This window comes from Frankliniella occidentalis, unplaced genomic scaffold, assembly GCF_000697945.3.
Source record: "Frankliniella occidentalis isolate FOCC.00 unplaced genomic scaffold, Focc_3.1 Scaffold401, whole genome shotgun sequence".
Classification (NCBI taxonomy): Eukaryota; Metazoa; Arthropoda; class Insecta; order Thysanoptera; family Thripidae; genus Frankliniella; species Frankliniella occidentalis.
In genome coordinates this window covers 105,781-121,384 of record NW_026267523.1, presented here as the reverse complement: position 1 = coordinate 121,384, position 15,604 = coordinate 105,781, and the positions used below count along the sequence as shown (strand labels likewise).

Genomic DNA, 15,604 nt, shown 5'->3' with positions numbered 1-15,604 from the left:
CTCCCGTTTTTTCAAAGTTTGAAGGTGTCAGTTTAGTTCATGGATTTGGAGGGTATCATAACAAAATGCTCACAATATTTTATAAACTTAGCAAAATACAATTTTTTACCAAAATTTTGTAACACAGAATGTACAATACAGAGGAGTTAACATGCTTACACTTTAATGGCACTCATTTTAGAATTCATGAGATCCATTTCCTTCAAAATAGAAGCTACGGTATATCTAAGTTTGTGGAACTTGGACACTGAAAGCTCAAATGTAATTCTCCTTCCATTGTCAAGCCTTAATTCCATTATTATATTTGGTTCTAGAACCCTTGATAATGCACTGTAGGAGAAACAGTATAAAGATGAGCATTTAAAAGAACTAAAAGGAAACGTTTAAACGAGACTATTACTATTAGTGATACACACCTGGATGATATTGTTATATCCACTCGCCATTTCATTTCTCTGACTGTGTCAAAGTGTCGCTGCAGCAGAGCCTGATCTGAATGAACTTCAAGTTTTGCACTTCTGAGTATTGCCACACATTTCTCAACTGAATTCTTTGAAAGCCTTTAAAAGGAGAAGGTTAAATAAAATTATGAATGCAATTTTTAAAGGATTGATAGTCACAGGACACACAACATCAAGCAATAGACACTTACGACAGGTGATGCAAGTTGTCAGAAAGAGTAGAAACCGATGAATTTTCATTTGGTGCCCTAACAAATGCTTCAACAATTGGAAGGATTTGTCCGAAAATTGATGCATTTTTCACAGCAATTGTTCGTTGCTCTTTGTCAACTTCAGCGAAAGGCTTCTTCACATAGTCGGCAGCAACTAGAGAAAAAATTCCAATATTATTTCAAGGGCACTGTTGAGCAACAGGTTTTTTGGACCAAGCCGTGTCAGACCTAAATTATGAAAATAATTATGCTGGCTGGCAGGACAGGCCCCAGCCCTAAGTGAGAAAGGAGACTTACGCTGTACGAGATTGACACTTAAGTCATCTGAGATGAGAGCCATGTTACTTTCATTAATACTTTTCAAAAAATTAAACACATCGAAGTTCAAAATAAGAGATTTTAAAATGTAAACAAAGTTTGACAGCAGGTAGGCACAGTTGTAGCAGACAGCTCTGACTGCCACCAAGTAGTTCACGCGACTGTATGTGCGACGTACAAAAAAGTGCTCGATGTTGTGCGTTTGTTTGAGGTACCACAGATAGATGAGATAAGTATCTTATTTTATTAATTCTAATCAGAACTGTGAAGTGTACTGGTGAAAATTGTATCAAGAATGTAAACATGCGAACACAAACTGGGCAGTTTGTGTCGATTTCTGAACGCACTCGACAAGTCAGCTGATGTGCCGTCTTTTGTTTTTTCCCCCACCCATAAAGTTCTCCCCCTGATACGACGGAGCGATACTTCTTTGGCGCTCGTTGCGGAGGACGTTCCAGACCTCAAGACACTTCAGTTTTGTCCGGTCATTAGAACGGTTTGTCTGCACGTTGCGGTTCTGTCATCAACATGTCATCTCCAAAGAAAGTCTGCATCGTTGGCTCCGGCAACTGGTATGTTGTATCAACCACCGTATCAATTACATGCCCGACGTTAAATTTGGTCTTGTCACATCAGTTTGGTTTCATGACATCGTGTTACATTTGTCTGAGTGCTTGCGTGGACTTTGCTCAACATTTCAAGCAATCCATTTGCTCGCTCTCTGGCCGCTGCCCTTGAGCTTCACGGCTGTCTAATAATACCGTGTTAACCCTGGCAACGTTTTGTGGTTTATAGTTTTATATCCCCACTCAGCATCTCCTTTTGCTGCTTCACAAGTCTGTCATAATTTTCAGTGATAGCTTTGCCCCTTTGCCCGGCAGTCTCTATCTCAAAGTCGTGTTCAATGACTCCTACTCCTCTGTCAGGTGCTGTGGTGATAGAGTAACCTACCCCACTGAAGGTCAAATGGTCCCAAAATAAACATAATGAATGGTTAAACAATCCCTATGGTTCATGCAAGAACTTGTGTTTGAAAAAGACAATGCTCTTTAACTGCCCTTTTCATTCAGTTCCCTTAGCAAGTCCCACTGTATGTCATACTACAATGTTACAATTTCTTATAATTAATGTGGCAAATAGTGATCCATTAGTTAGTCTGAAATTCTCATTTCAGACTCAATTTCACATGTCCGCTTTCTTTCACAGGGGTTCAGCAATTGCTAAAATTGTTGGAGCCAATGCCAAAAAGTCTCCCAACTTTGTGGACAGAGTCACCATGTATGTCTATGAAGAAATGATTGATGGCAAGAAACTCACAGAAATCATCAACACCACTCATGAAAATGTGAAGTACCTGCCTGGTCACAAGCTCCCTGAGAATGTGGTATGTATACAGCTGATGATCTTCTCACATGCTCTAAACAGTTAGGACCTGTCACATGGAGTTGTCATGAGACTGTCTGGTTCCTTGGCCCGTAGTATGCATATCATGCATACTTAAGTTGTTTTTTCTTTTACCTAAAGAACACCTTGCTCTTGTCGGGGAGGGGGGAGATCCCATACTTGAACACTGCAACCTAGCCCACAAACGATTAGCTTCTTCAGCTTGGCTGGGCATTTTTAATTTTTTTTTCCGCAAAGTGTAAGCTGTTAGGAAAGAATTTTCCATGAACTGGAAGATAACCAAGGTTGGGAATGCTTCCCCTCATCTTTTTTGACTTAGGAGATAACAGTGTTGGCAATTGTATTGGTTTGGCAGTATTCTGAGTGGCTTATCTACTGTACACACCTTGTCTTCTCATCTTGATGGTCTGGGCAAACAAGAGGGCTTGTCAGGGCATATTGGTTTAGCCTTGGTTTAGCCAGAGGCAAGGTCAACTGGTGGTCTTTAGGTAGAGATAAGATCTCTCCAGAGGGAGGAAAGTCAGCTCTATCTGTCTCTTATGTGTATTTGTGTATCCAGAAGATTCCACGATCAGATACTTGTAAAATTTTGATGAATGTTTTCAGGTTGCTGTCCCAGACCTTGTGGATGCTGCTGATGATGCAGATATCTTAATATTTGTGGTACCTCATCAGTTCATCCCCCGACTATGCCAAAGCCTGGTCGGAAAGGTTAAGCCAACATGCATGGGTCTCTCTCTAATCAAGGTTGTATTTCATTAGCGCTACTGACCTGTTTACTCATAACACCTAAGTGTTTCAATTTTAATTTTTGTGTGTATTTTTCTTTACAGGGTTTTGACAGGCCAGAAGGTGGTGGCATTGACCTTATCTCCAACATTATCACTCGTATGCTTGGAATCCAAATGGCTGTTTTGATGGGTGCCAACTTGGCTGGTGAAGTAGCTGATGGAAACTTCTGTGAAACCACAATTGGCTGCAATGACAAAGCCATGGCTCCTATTCTTAAAGAATTGTGCCAAGCCGACTTCTTCAGAGTTGTGGTGGTTGATGACAGGAACACAGTGGAGATTTGTGGTGCCCTGAAGGCGAGTGATCCTTTTATTTCTTTTCTTCTTTTGTCACATACTCACAATGTAATGTTACAATGTTAATTTTTCCGAACAGAACATTGTTGCCTGCGCTGCGGGTTTCACAGATGGCTTGGGTCTGGGAGACAACACCAAGGCTGCTGTGATCAGATTGGGTTTGATGGAGATGATCAAATTTGTTGACACTTTCTTCCCTGGCTCTAAGCTTAGCACTTTCTTTGAAAGTTGTGGAGTTGCTGACTTGATCACTACTTGCTATGGTGGCCGCAACAGGAGGGTGTCTGAGGCATTTGTCAAGACAGGCAAGGTAAGATGGTTCAAATCAGTTCAGATTATCGCTATACCATGCACAAACTTGTTCTATTGTATCTTAATGGTCTTCATTTTGCAGTCCATCCCTGATCTGGAGGCAGAGATGTTGAACGGACAGAAGCTGCAAGGGCCAATTACTGCTGAGGAAGTTAATGTGATGTTGAAGGCAAAGAACATGGAGGACAAGTAGGTTTTTATACTCTCCACTTCGATATTTCTTTCGTCACATCTGTGTCACTAACTTACTGCTCCATTTGGTTTTCTAGATTTCCTCTCTTCACGGCTGTGCACAAAATCTGCACAGGGCAAATCAAACCAGTCCAGCTTGTTGACAGCTTGAAGAACCACCCTGAGCACATGTAAGTACACTCTTCAATAGTAGACTTAAACGAATAGTCAATGTGCCAAATACCTTACTTTTGAATCCCATTTCAGTGAAATTAAGCTGTAATAGTATCATCTGAAACATATCTGGTACCGTCATCAGTAAAATATCAATTGAATTTGTTTGAGTTCAGCTTACGCACTCAATTTCTAGTTTAGATTCACAATGCTTTCCTAATGCTGTTTACTTTAGAGCTTTACCAAATTTTGAATCAAATCCATTTTCTCAAATTTTAACTAGTCTTACAATTACATGTATATTTTGACTTACGATATACTGTTTTGGCTACTGCAACTTATATTACTGAGCATGGATTTGTTTGCCCCAATCAATTTCCTCTACTCTGAATGTGCATTGCAACAAATAACTGTTTCTAGAACAATAGTGTCTGTGTGAAAAAATTGTCTTCCTTTGCCTGAAATTATTACTAACTTAGTCTTAGATGATTGTTGTTTTTGTTTGTAACTAACACTGCTTGAACCTTTGTTTCCTCTAGTGAAGTTGATGTCGACCATCGCAGCTCCCTCTAATATCTGCACCATGGATCAATGACCCTATTGGAAGACTGCTATGCCAATCAAGCTCCTTATGGAAGTGAAATCGAAATTTAAGCATAAGAACTTGTGAAACTTCGGCATTTGTTCTTAAATTTAGTTATTTTAAATTTTTTCATTTTAGCTAAGAATATTCATTCATCCTCTCCAATGGTATTGTTATTAGTATTTGATATTGCTCAGGGCAATTGTAAATGTACTCAATTTTTAAACCTGCCTTTTAAGACTCAGCTATGTTACTTACCACTCAATTTCCATGACTTGCACTCCTGCTTTTGCATTTATTACCCCTGTAGACCTAGTCTCTTGTTAGCTAATGTTTTCTGTATTTTTAAAACGATATTGTTGCATTTATTTGCAGTGGTTTTGTAGTAGAATAGGGAGAAATTTAGACTTCACACCTGTTCTCTAAGGCATGCTTAGGCCCTTGAAAAATATCTGACCACATTTGTTGTTTACAGGGGATGAATTGAGCACTACATCAATGGATATAGTTGATACTAGTTCCCTGGGCAGTCGTCTCGAATCTAGGTGAAGCAGCTGTTACAGTGAGACCATCACCTTAATGTGTTCAAAATTGTTTAAAGAAATGTATATGGAGGAAAATTCATCTTTTAACTTGCTTGTTTTCATATTTTACTGTTTTAATTTGTTTCTATATTTGGCAATGTATTTCTTAAACTAAAGGCAGAAACCCTTGGAAAATTTTATTAATTTGGGGAAAGTTGAGTGTTTGCTATCTCCTGTTGAAAGAATCTGTGTGTAAGTGGATCCTATCAACTGTACCTGGAATGTAATATAAGTGGGCTGCTTTAAGTGTAAAGATGCAGGCATCTTTTGATTGTGCTCAAATGTTATTTGTAAGATTATTGATTTGTTTTATCAGAATTGGATGCACCTAGTCAATAAATTACACAGTAAAGATTGTTGCCAAACATTACTACCTAAACTTTTTCAGCACTGGTCAGATAGTGCCATATGGTCATGCAGGGTCTTCACCATATAATAGCCCAAAGTTATGTTAATGAAATTACAACGATTTACAAGCAGGCTGTCAAGAGTGTAATCATGTGTTAATGAATTCCAAATATAAGAAGTGTTCCTGTTGATTTTGGTCTAGTTCACATTAGACTAGTTAAATTTACAAATTGTAACTTCACAATGGCTAGTTGCAACACTCATGATTGAGCTTCTAGTCTTGTTTTTTAGTCTTCTATTTCTTATTCCAAGAATTATAGTTACTTGCAACAGGTTGTTATATTCATAGTGAAGTAGAATAGTGCACATTGCTCTACATCACAAGTAAATTTTAGATCAAATTTTATCAAATCTTAGTTAAAGAGACGAGCTGCTAGAATGACGGCCCTTAAGTCCATTGAATGTATTGAAACTATGATTCTCATCTGTATTGCCACACCAAGTAATAAAATCTTGCTTGTCCAAGCAAGAAGCACCGTATCCACAAGTATTTCTTTATTCCCTTTTGTCTTAAGGTGTGACTGTGATGCCTGTGAGACTCTGGATCCAGTCTAGGAAGTTTGCAGTCTTGGTGAAGCCGGAGGGCTTGCCCAGGCTACAGCCCTTGCTGGGCATGAAGCTAGCGATGGCGACGTGAATGAAGTTGCCGTCGGTCCCTTGTTCCACAAGAGCACCGCCTGTGTCACCCTGGAAGACAAAATTCGATCGATCAGTGAAATAAAAAGGGGAGGGGGAGTAATCTTAATGCTCGAGAAGAGACCGCTACCTGGCAAGGGCTCTGCTTGGTGGAGCTGCTGCAGCACAGGATGTCGTCCGATACGATCTCGAAGCTGTAAGTATTGACGCAGGTGTCCTTGTCCAGGCCCTTCAGGCTAGCGTACTGGAGCTTGGGCGAAATGGATGCCGCGCCTGTGGACAGAAGGCATGCCGCCCAGGCGCTGCTAGCAAACAGCGGCGGGCGGGACGGGACCGGTGACCGGTCCGGCCCGCGGCTAGAGACGGGTAAACACGTTAACACGCTACTCACTGTCGCCGAGGTAGCCCCAGCCGCTCAGCTGGAACTGGCTGCCCGTGAAGTCTTTGCTGGCGTACGAGCGCGGCGGGAGGGCGATGGGCTTGATGCGATCTGCGGTCGACAGACAACAACAACACGGTGAACGTCAGGCCCCCCGGCCCCGGCCCAGCCAGCAGCAGCCCGACCCGTCCGCCAGGAGCGCCTGGTGGGTAGGCCACCGCGGGGCACGAGGGCGGCCGAGCGCTGCGGGTCGGCCTACCCCACACTTCGCAGGGGCTCCGCTCGGAGCCAGCCAGCGAGCTCGCGGACTTACCGGATGTCTTGACGGCGCGCGGCAGCAGGACGAGCGCCACGTCGTTCTTGTACGTGGTCTTGTCGTAGCCGCCGTGGACGTAGGCCTGCGTGGTGGTGACGGCCACGCGGCCCTTCTCCGCCGGCAGGTTGATGTTGGAGGCGCCGAGGAACGCCGTGTAGCGGGGGCCGTACTCGCTGCAGGCCACACAAACACAACGGTTCAGCCCCGGGCGATCACGACAACAGCAGGCCGAGTACAGGAAGCCCGACGTACCTTTTGGCGCAGGAGGCCGCGGTCAGGATCCACTTGGGGTGGATGAGGGCGCCGCCGCAGAACACCGACAGGTCGACGTACATGCCCACCTGGTAGGGGAACTGGCCGGGGCTCGCGTCCTGGCCGTTGCTGATGCGCAAGTTAGCGGAGCGTGCCGTGCGGCGGGGTGCAGGCGCTGCTGCCTCTGTCAGAGACAAAAGTTACGAAGTGTGTTATTTCCTTTTTTCAAAAAGCCCAACGCTTCTGAGTTTTGGGAGCAGCTTCGTCCCCCCCCCCCCCTCAGATGGTGGGCCACACTACTGGCGGGACAGGTGAGGAGTTCCCGGGACTGCCCGTGTTCGCGTGTTGAGTTGAAGTCCCCGTCATTGACAAATCCCTCGGCCTCGGCGTCACTGCCATATAATCCCCTGAGTAAATCCTCAGCGCCGACCGTGTACGAGCAGATACGGAGCGGCTAGGCGCGGTAGGCGTGTGTGGGGCTACCTGCCTAGACCGAAACTCGGCAGCCCAGCCGGGGGTTTGCTTGACCAACTCATTTCCATGTTCGCCACCGGCCACCGGCATGACCATAGAGATGGCTTACTTGGCGCCAGGATGTGGAAGGACGAGAAGGGCGCCGGCTGGACGGAGGCGCTGGCCTGGAAAGAGGAAATAGATGAGTAGAGCTTAGAGGCGCAAGGGTACGCCGCAGGAGGGTGTCACGACACTCAACATTCACCAACAGTGAGAAGGGGTTACGTTATGCGATACTCAGGAGTACTCGGAGTATCCATCCAACAGGTAGTCGACTAGGCGACTGAGTTGAGTCGCCGCGCCGGAGCACCTAAACGGACGACTCCTTGCTATGCACCCTGTGGTCTACCGGGTGGGGTATGGCATGAACCCCCACGACAAGCTGATACAACAACAAACAATAACCACGAATGCTGCATCATGCTACCTGGATATCTTCCAGGGTGGGCCACCGTCCACAAACAAATGCTTGGCGGGTTGGCCTACCCACGGAGCGTTGAGGGCTCTACCTTGCTCTACCGTTAGCGTCGCCCCAGGAAATATTTATTGTGGAGGCACCCCACTAGTGTGAGGGGCCTGAGCTATTCGGTCGTCCAGCTGCCGGACACCAGGATTAAAATGCAGCCACCCCTGCCGGTCTGGACCTACCTGCACGGCCAGCGCGCACAGTGCGACGAGGAAACTCCACCTGACAGCCATCTTCTTGCGTTCGCTGGCTTCTGCGTCCCGGCCCGACGCCTTGCAAGCCATTTTATCACCTCGGACCTCCCAAGCCGTATCGCACCGGCGATAACGCAAACAGATAAAAAACAAAGCGTCCCGGTGGTACCTATAATCTTGATTTAAGCAGGCGATATAGCATTCTTGGACATGCACTACTAATTATCAAGAGATTGAATAAATAAGGCATTGCTTGCCTCCACATTTTTCTTGTCACATTCTAGCATGATTCTAGTTAAAATACCTCATCCCACGCCACACTGCGGACTCTATGTTGGGTTGCCGACGAGCTAGGCGCTGTAGGGGGAAGGCCCGGAAGGCTACTTGAGCCGCAGGGTGGTTCGCGAGTCACATGGACACATGACCGCGTGTGGGGGTGGGTCCTCGCGAAGCCGCGGGGTAAGCCGCGTACTTCACAGGAGCGCTTCGCGTACAGCGCGAGCGAGATTGATTGAAACCCTCACTTGGGCCCTCGCGGCTTCGCCCCCCCCCCCCCCCTCCTCTCTCCCGCATCCTTCCCCCACCGTCTTCAGGACCCTTTTTGATTAGAAAGCATTCTTGCCACGCTCCAAAAATTCTGACTCACAAAACAAGAGCAAAATGTAGCATTTGGCGTCGTTGACGAGATATTTCGACAAAAACCCACGACTTTATTTGGACAGTTATTTTGAATATATTGTTGATCATGTAACTTCGTAACCGACTCTCTAGAATTCGACAACATTTTAAGGTTGGCAAGCTTGACTTGGTCACTTCTTGGAGAGAAAATAAAATTGAAAAAATAAGTGAAACCAAACCACAACAAACAACTGTAATTTGTCAAAATACTTTTCGGATTGTTGCCACAGTTATTGATAAATTAGTCAGATATTGGTTTCAGAGGCACAGGAATAGAAGTAGACACACTGTAATAGTTGTCGCTCTCTCCTTTACTTGATATATCGTGTGAAAATGGAGCTTGGACTCACTAACCTCGATAATTTGACTGGCATTTTACAAATTAGCAGCGAAAATAGTTCAACGTTTCGATTTTTCTTAATGATATGCACATTTACTTGCATTCTCGTTATATTTAATTGCTTCAAAAATTTGTTGAAGGTCGAGTATTGCTTCTACTAAAATTTTGCCTTTATATTTACTTGTATATGTAAGGTTGAATTTTGTTTATTCTTTTGTATGCAGGCTTTTGTAATACATGAAGCTGTACCAAAGATAAACCAAAAAAGATTTATAAATGCAGTATGGCATGTTATCTTTTCTACTGTGGTCTTAATGAACACCATTAATATCAACATTACTTGGGATGCCAATTTCAGTCTCAAGGATACCTTGAAACATGCAGCTTTCATGCCTCAATGTAACAACAACATTATTGTGCAGACTGTAAAACAACAGAAAATTTTTGATGACTTTGGAACTGTAGTTCTACCAATAACTTTCTTCTTGCACCAGTTATACGCTTCAACTTCGTTATTTTTGGAGCCAGATGTGTTATCAACAGTTTGTTGCTCTCTGTTTATTTATGCTTCCCACACACTTAGGTATTTAATTCAAATACTTGTTGTTTAATTGTCGAATGGTACAAATTAAAGTACAGTTTGTTCTGTTGGCCTTTGCCTTGTTTCAGGTGTCCAAATCTGTGTTTAAGAGTTTTGTCGCTTTTAGCCCTCGACGTGGGGTCTATGGAACTTGCCAGAGCCATTTATGCTCTAAAATCAAGGAAAAGAGGATTTAAAGGCCCCAAAGTACCATTACTTCTTCGCATCATTTCAGTGCCTTCATTTTTTCTACATGTTATTTGTTGGTAAGACATCTATTGTTAGAAAGAGATTCTTTTGGTTTATGTTTTATGAATGCCATTAAAAAAAAAAAAATGTTTTGACTTTTTTTAAATTTATTACAGGTCAGTCGTTAATCTCTACTTAGTTCCTATTCTATTTCTTTCATTGCCTGCGGTTTCTGAAATAGATGCCAGCTATCGGTTTGCCACAGCTTATGTAAATATATTCTTGGTTCTTTTGGCAAAGCAACGACTTTTTGAATCTGTGAGCACAATTGACACAATAATCATCAATTAGCCAGATCAATCGTTTTCTATCTTCAATTATTTACTACTTTTGCATTTCAGCCTGTTTGGTATTTGTTTAAAATGCTGGTTACACGACCAGCAGATTTTAAAAGAATGCGCAGTTTTCAAACTCTCCCAGTAGTATTACTCTTACCATACACAAGCCAGCTCCTACCAGAGCTGAAAGCCATTCAAATGGATTCCCTGCTGAATGCTATTCCTACAAGGCAAGGTCTATTATGAGGTAGTTTTCATGGGTTTAATTGGCCTGTATTGTTCTTATTATCCTTTTCCTTTTGTATAAACAGTGCTGAAAGGAGATTGATGAGAAAAAAGATTTTATCAGCTAATGGTCAATCAAGTGCACCCATGACAGAAGAAAAGGCAGATCTGTTGAGCATAATAAAGTGTAAGTCTTTTGCTCTTTAAAGGATTTGTTAAATACTGTATATCAGATTATCAAGCAATTGTCCATTCCAGGTGTGAAGGTTCTAAAGCGAAAAATGCGCTACCGTTATGAACAGAAGAATGGAAATGAGCCAGGAGAATTTGAGCGCGAAGATTCTGCCAATGATAAAACTGAAATGACAACTGATCCAGATAATGATATTACGGATATTTACGTTCCTGTACCTCACACCAGCCAGCATAAAGAAATTGCAACCTGTAGCAATTTAGAAGTTGCAGCAGATGTTCATGAATTGAACGAAGACACAGACATTGAACCTAAAGAAAGTGCGTCTGGGGAAATTGAATCTGGCAATGATAGAACTGAGAATCCAACTGGTCCAGAAAATACTACTTATCTTAATAATTCTGTACCTGATACCATCCCCTCTGAAGACATTGCAACTTCAAGCAATTTTGAAGTATCAAATGTTCAGGACAAGAAGGAAGAAATGAACATGGAACCCAAAGAACATATCGAAGATGAACCATAGGGAATGTCTTGAGGTATAGATCAATTAAAAGTGTTTCAGTATATGTACCAGCAAGAATTGAATTAAATTCCAAATTATGTATAATTCTAATTCTTTATTAACACACAAGTGGGTACATTTGTCAATTAAGTTAAAACTCTAAGAAAAGGCACAAAAAATCTGCAAAGCTAATCAGTCAAAATAATTAAGTGTAAACACATGAAATGTCAAATTAAAAGGTGCACACACAGCCATCGGTATTTTCGTACAGAGGTAAAACAATACTGATAGTACTGATAGTTGTAAAATATCACAAAACCATGACAGGAGATCATTCTTCATAGGCCAATCACCTGATTCGTGTTTTGAGAAGACTTGGTTCAGCTTTAACTTCTTTCGTAGATTTTTTCTTCGCTGGATCAACCGCAAAACATTTCCAGAGTCGTAGTGTTTCATCAGCACCAGCAGATATGACTGTAGTACCATCAGGTGACATTGCCATGTGTAGAACTCTTGCAGAATGTCCAGTCAATTCAGTAACCTGAAAGGTGTGAAATGAAGTTATGAACCATAACAAAGCAACTTTAAATAAAGAAAATATTAAATTGCCATACCTTGGCCATGGAAGGGTACTTCCAAATGATAAGTTGATTATTGGCATAACCGTGTCCAGAGATTAATTCTTTGTAATGTGCAGACCACAATATGGCACAAACCTGCATTAAGAATTTGAGTAATGGTAAAAGTAACATGGTTTCAATTAATAAATCTGTTGTGAGGTGGTGAGGTAGATAACTTACTTGAGACTTTGTGTCTACAGTGTTCAAGAGAACACCAGTGTTACAATTCCAGAAGCGGATACAGCGATCTGCAGTGCCACCTCCTGATGCCAAAACATGCGGCTGCCAGGGACACCACGCAACCGCCTTCACAGCAGCTTGGTGAGCACTGCAATTAGAGCCACAAAGGTAAATATAGAGCTTAATCAGAAAGAAGGAACATAAACACACAGAAAGATAAGGGCACAAACCTCAATGAATACAGTGGCTGAGCTTGGGTATGCATTGTACCATGGTTCACAGGCCAAACATTTAGCAAATTGTCATTGCCTCCACTGGCTAAGTAACGTCCATCTGGTGACCATTTCAACCCACAAACCTAAATTTTTAATTTGTTAATATTTATTTTATGAAAATTGTCAATATATTTGTAACTGCATTATTTTCTTACTTCTTGAGTGTGTCCATTTGTTGTCAGTACATTATGCTCCCTCATTCGGACATCACTGTGTATAATTTGTCCAGTTCGAGAGCCACTGCTGAGTATGTAGGAGTTCCAGGAAAGAGAGCCCACACGACCTCCATGACCAGCCATTATCCTTTCACGTTTCATGGCAGAAGTATCCCAAAGCTAATAGAGAAAAAAACAATTGCAGACAATTTGGAACAAAGTAGAAGGAGCACCATGACAGCCATTCCTATTTTGAGCAGTGCAAACAAGGTATAGTGGGAGACCATAATTAAAAAAACTAGCAAAAGACCTAATTAAAACGCTTGTTCATAGCCGGAAACAAAAGTGAACTGTTCAATTGCAATTCCAGAAAAGAGACAGTCATTAGGCAGGGGTCACATTAGGGTAATTAATCCTAGGTGAAACAAAATAGTTTACCTGAATAGTTCCAAGGCTTGTTCCTACAGCCAAGTGTTCACCTTCCCCAGCCTGAATCCATGACAATGAGCTGACATTATCATTAGATTCCAACTCCAAAAGTTGTTCAATACTTCCAGTGGCAGCATTCCAGAGATAAACACTGGCCCCAAGAGCAACAGCCAGAATGTTGTTGTGGCCCCAGTCGATAAGGTTCAGATCTAGAAGAATACTTAGAATGGTTAAAGCATTCAATGCAGAAATGCATAAGATAGTATTTAAAAATCAGAACTTACAATAGTCATCACATATTTCAGGTGCATCAAGAATACGATCAGGAGCTTGAGGAATATACCGAGTAGTGCCCTTCACAGATGCTGGAGTTTTGCTTTGGGTGTATACAACCTTCAAGTGATTCTGGTATCCCTATTTCACAAAGATGACAATTGATCAGTATCATAAAGGCGTACAATAAGAACACTGCAAGCAGAGTTTGAGTGAGGGGAGTGGTGTGAGAAGCATTGTTTATGCCGACCAACCACCATCCTTGCACAAACTACGTATGGAGCGTTTCAATGGTAAATCATTAAAAACAAAAACAAAAATACAAGTAAATACAAGCAGAAACACGGTTAATTACTTCTGGGGGCAGGGGAGCTTTGTTTTGATAGGATAATATGCGCTGATTGTTGATATCACGCCCATGAAGGTTTTCTGACATCACGCGCTGTTTCTCTGCCTGTGTAGGGCTCTCACCCTCCTCAGGGGCTTGCTGCTTCAACTAAAACACCAAAAGTTTAGAGATACAAAAAATAATCCACAAAATAATTAATAACATTAATAGAAATCGAATGAAGACTTGTACCTTGAATGAGCCAAGATCAAAATCAGTGGCTAATCTATTAGGAATAAATCTGTCACCACCACTTTTCCCTGGCGTAGGGGACTTGGATGAAGGGTTCGATCCTGAAACAAATTTCACATGAGACAATAATTTAAAAAGATATATGAATACAGTCCCAAAAATATAGAATAAGTGCTTACGGGGAGACTTGGATGGTGTTTTTGAAGGAGTCTTTGATGGCGTTTTGGACCGGCTGGAACCACCTTTACTAGGAGTTTTAGACTGATTGGTGCTGCAATTCAAGGATGCATTCATTTTGCCTCGGGACACATTTAAGCTCATGTTGACACTGTAAGGGGACCCCAGATGTGACAAACAACAAAGAACAAATTACTCCAAATTGTCATGACTGTCATTTGCTCTACCTGGTGTTGGATGCATCGAGGTGCTTCTTCTGCCACCGAGGTGCCGGGCCTCGAGTGATAGGTTCGTCCATTCGCACAACATTGCTCAAATCGTTCATAAAGCTGTAACCGGCCATGTTGGTCTAAGGAAATCGCAGGGTCTCTGGTATAACAGAGGTCGGGACCTCGCCAGAGTTGGTCAAGAAAGAGAAACTAGGCGCGGCCAGCTCACCTGAGGCAGAAACATAACAAGTGATGTAAAAATAAAAATAAATAAGCCGTAAGAGCGAACCTGCGAACCGGCTAACTGGAATTGATGGGTAGCATATTTTAAGCGCACTCACAATGGATAGAACACCAGCACCACCTCGTCCGTGTAATGATGTCCTCCAGCCAGAACTGTATGGTTCAGATTGGTGACAGCATGACACAGGATTTCACCAGGTGAAAAACAAACTGACAACCACTGGACTAAGTGAAAATGGCAATTTCAGACATTTTAAAACACGAAAGTAACGGTACAAAACAGTAGACAGTCGACGATCACACACGCAACTTAAACAAAAAAAAAATAATTCTTGATTGAGGTGGGATGGTAGTAGACCAGTTAACGAGCAATTTCTACAAAATATATTACCATTACACAAAATTTGCAGATCTGTGATTGAAGAAATTTTTCAAGCCCACTTTGTGTCATTCGTATAAATGTTTTTCAAAATTGGTATTAGTTGTGCGCTGGTGTCACACTGGTGGCCAGATCCGTATCGGCAGTGACCCCTTTGGGCGAGGCTACAGGACGCGCGGGAGCTATGGCGAACGGTGCGATCAGAAGCTGGGCATGGGGAGGGACTTGATTTTCCCTCCTAGGTCATGTGTGTTGTCGTTGTTCGTCCGGTGGCGCAGTCGGTAGTGTGCTCGAACATTTTGCTTGCGTCTAGTTAGAGGGGTGCTAGGGGGTCCTGAGCTGTCGGGAACGGTTTCCCCCCATATACTTTACATGGGTTTCTGCGGCTAATAGACACAAAGTAGACAGATAGTGCCTACAATACATTGCCGGATTAAATGCGCACACAACGCGCGTCCTGCACATTAAATGCGTCAAAAATGTGTCACCTTTTTGCGCATTTTAATGCGCATTGGAGCATTTCATGCACATTAATGCGCTGGGGCGCTACTAGGAGGGAATGCGG

The 15,604-nt window shown here is 42.7% G+C and overlaps 5 protein-coding genes across 8 annotated transcripts; 2 read left to right on the top strand and 3 right to left on the bottom strand.

Annotated features, from left to right (window-relative positions):
* Positions 1–77: 77 nt before the first annotated feature.
* Positions 78–1,263, bottom strand: LOC113217607 (COMM domain-containing protein 5-like). The gene is made up of 4 exons (XM_026437571.2): positions 971–1,263; positions 653–827; positions 417–560; positions 78–330 (listed from the first exon to the last, which is right to left on the bottom strand). Exons 1-4 carry the CDS (start codon positions 1,011–1,013, stop codon positions 156–158), a joined length of 537 nt encoding a protein of 178 aa, XP_026293356.1. The 5' UTR covers positions 1,014–1,263; the 3' UTR covers positions 78–155.
* Positions 1,264–1,392: 129 nt separating this feature from the next.
* On the top strand, positions 1,393–5,659 carry LOC113217463 (glycerol-3-phosphate dehydrogenase [NAD(+)], cytoplasmic). Of its 3 annotated transcripts, XM_026437490.2 has the most exons (9): positions 1,393–1,563; positions 2,198–2,375; positions 3,002–3,142; positions 3,229–3,483; positions 3,563–3,793; positions 3,878–3,984; positions 4,065–4,157; positions 4,234–4,272; positions 5,199–5,659. In XM_026437490.2, the coding sequence occupies exons 1-8, from the start codon at positions 1,520–1,522 to the stop codon at positions 4,247–4,249; spliced, it is 1,065 nt and encodes a 354-aa protein (XP_026293275.1). In that variant the 5' UTR covers positions 1,393–1,519; the 3' UTR covers positions 4,250–4,272; positions 5,199–5,659. The 3 variants fall into 3 exon arrangements, with proteins under 3 accessions (XP_026293275.1, XP_026293332.1, XP_026293193.1); XM_026437547.2 differs by lacking the exon at positions 4,234–4,272; XM_026437408.2 differs by lacking the exon at positions 4,234–4,272 and having other exon boundaries at positions 4,680–5,659.
* Positions 5,660–6,195: 536 nt separating this feature from the next.
* Positions 6,196–8,952, bottom strand: LOC113217598 (brachyurin). Of its 2 annotated transcripts, XM_026437558.2 has the most exons (8): positions 8,776–8,952; positions 8,460–8,647; positions 7,786–7,936; positions 7,299–7,482; positions 7,044–7,219; positions 6,743–6,841; positions 6,482–6,624; positions 6,196–6,402 (listed from the first exon to the last, which is right to left on the bottom strand). In XM_026437558.2, exons 2-8 carry the CDS (start codon positions 8,559–8,561, stop codon positions 6,226–6,228), a joined length of 1,032 nt encoding a protein of 343 aa, XP_026293343.2. In that variant the 5' UTR covers positions 8,562–8,647; positions 8,776–8,952; the 3' UTR covers positions 6,196–6,225. The 2 variants fall into 2 exon arrangements, with proteins under 2 accessions (XP_026293343.2, XP_052130466.1); XM_052274506.1 differs by lacking the exon at positions 8,776–8,952 and having other exon boundaries at positions 7,882–7,936; positions 8,460–8,621.
* A 310-nt stretch (positions 8,953–9,262) lies between these two features.
* LOC113217377 (uncharacterized) lies at positions 9,263–11,624 on the top strand. The gene is made up of 7 exons (XM_026437293.2): positions 9,263–9,629; positions 9,714–10,072; positions 10,159–10,335; positions 10,435–10,576; positions 10,660–10,826; positions 10,908–11,008; positions 11,080–11,624. The coding sequence occupies exons 1-7, from the start codon at positions 9,483–9,485 to the stop codon at positions 11,538–11,540; spliced, it is 1,554 nt and encodes a 517-aa protein (XP_026293078.1). The 5' UTR covers positions 9,263–9,482; the 3' UTR covers positions 11,541–11,624.
* LOC113217302 (cell division cycle protein 20 homolog) lies at positions 11,615–14,927 on the bottom strand. Its single transcript, XM_026437176.2, has 12 exons — positions 14,759–14,927; positions 14,436–14,646; positions 14,211–14,359; positions 14,032–14,132; positions 13,807–13,947; positions 13,463–13,592; positions 13,188–13,387; positions 12,750–12,929; positions 12,550–12,677; positions 12,320–12,467; positions 12,134–12,235; positions 11,615–12,060 (listed from the first exon to the last, which is right to left on the bottom strand). Exons 2-12 carry the CDS (start codon positions 14,549–14,551, stop codon positions 11,869–11,871), a joined length of 1,587 nt encoding a protein of 528 aa, XP_026292961.1. The 5' UTR covers positions 14,552–14,646; positions 14,759–14,927; the 3' UTR covers positions 11,615–11,868.
* Between the last annotated feature and the right edge of the window lie 677 nt (positions 14,928–15,604).

What these genes read in the sequence shown, in the direction of transcription:
- LOC113217607 (XM_026437571.2), bottom strand. Translation starts at nt 1,013, where the DNA reads ATGGCTCTCATCTCAGATGACTTAAGTGTCAATCTCGTACAGC. An exon ending in AAGTGTCAATCTCGTACAGC is followed by an intron (nt 828 to 970) that starts GTAAGTCTCCTT and finishes TTTTTTCTCTAG; the next exon opens with TTGCTGCCGACTATGTGAAG. An exon ending in GACAACTTGCATCACCTGTC is followed by an intron (nt 561 to 652) that starts GTAAGTGTCTAT and finishes CTCCTTTTAAAG; the next exon opens with GCTTTCAAAGAATTCAGTTG.
- LOC113217463 (XM_026437408.2), top strand. Translation starts at nt 1,520, where the DNA reads ATGTCATCTCCAAAGAAAGTCTGCATCGTTGGCTCCGGCAACTG. An exon ending in ACAAGCTCCCTGAGAATGTG is followed by an intron (nt 2,376 to 3,001) that starts GTATGTATACAG and finishes GAATGTTTTCAG; the next exon opens with GTTGCTGTCCCAGACCTTGT. An exon ending in GCAAAGAACATGGAGGACAA is followed by an intron (nt 3,985 to 4,064) that starts GTAGGTTTTTAT and finishes TTGGTTTTCTAG; the next exon opens with ATTTCCTCTCTTCACGGCTG.
- LOC113217598 (XM_026437558.2), bottom strand. Translation starts at nt 8,561, where the DNA reads ATGGCTTGCAAGGCGTCGGGCCGGGACGCAGAAGCCAGCGAACGCAAG. An exon ending in TGTGCGCGCTGGCCGTGCAG is followed by an intron (nt 7,937 to 8,459) that starts GTAGGTCCAGAC and finishes TCCTCTTTCCAG; the next exon opens with GCCAGCGCCTCCGTCCAGCC. An exon ending in GCTGCCGAGTTTCGGTCTAG is followed by an intron (nt 7,483 to 7,785) that starts GCAGGTAGCCCC and finishes TGTCTCTGACAG; the next exon opens with AGGCAGCAGCGCCTGCACCC.
- LOC113217377 (XM_026437293.2), top strand. Translation starts at nt 9,483, where the DNA reads ATGGAGCTTGGACTCACTAACCTCGATAATTTGACTGGCATTTTACAA. An exon ending in GCTTCAAAAATTTGTTGAAG is followed by an intron (nt 9,630 to 9,713) that starts GTCGAGTATTGC and finishes TTTTGTATGCAG; the next exon opens with GCTTTTGTAATACATGAAGC. An exon ending in TTTCTACATGTTATTTGTTG is followed by an intron (nt 10,336 to 10,434) that starts GTAAGACATCTA and finishes AATTTATTACAG; the next exon opens with GTCAGTCGTTAATCTCTACT.
- LOC113217302 (XM_026437176.2), bottom strand. Translation starts at nt 14,551, where the DNA reads ATGGCCGGTTACAGCTTTATGAACGATTTGAGCAATGTTGTGCGAATG. An exon ending in CTCGATGCATCCAACACCAG is followed by an intron (nt 14,360 to 14,435) that starts GTAGAGCAAATG and finishes GTCCCCTTACAG; the next exon opens with TGTCAACATGAGCTTAAATG. An exon ending in AAGCTCCCCTGCCCCCAGAA is followed by an intron (nt 13,593 to 13,806) that starts GTAATTAACCGT and finishes TTTGTGAAATAG; the next exon opens with GGATACCAGAATCACTTGAA.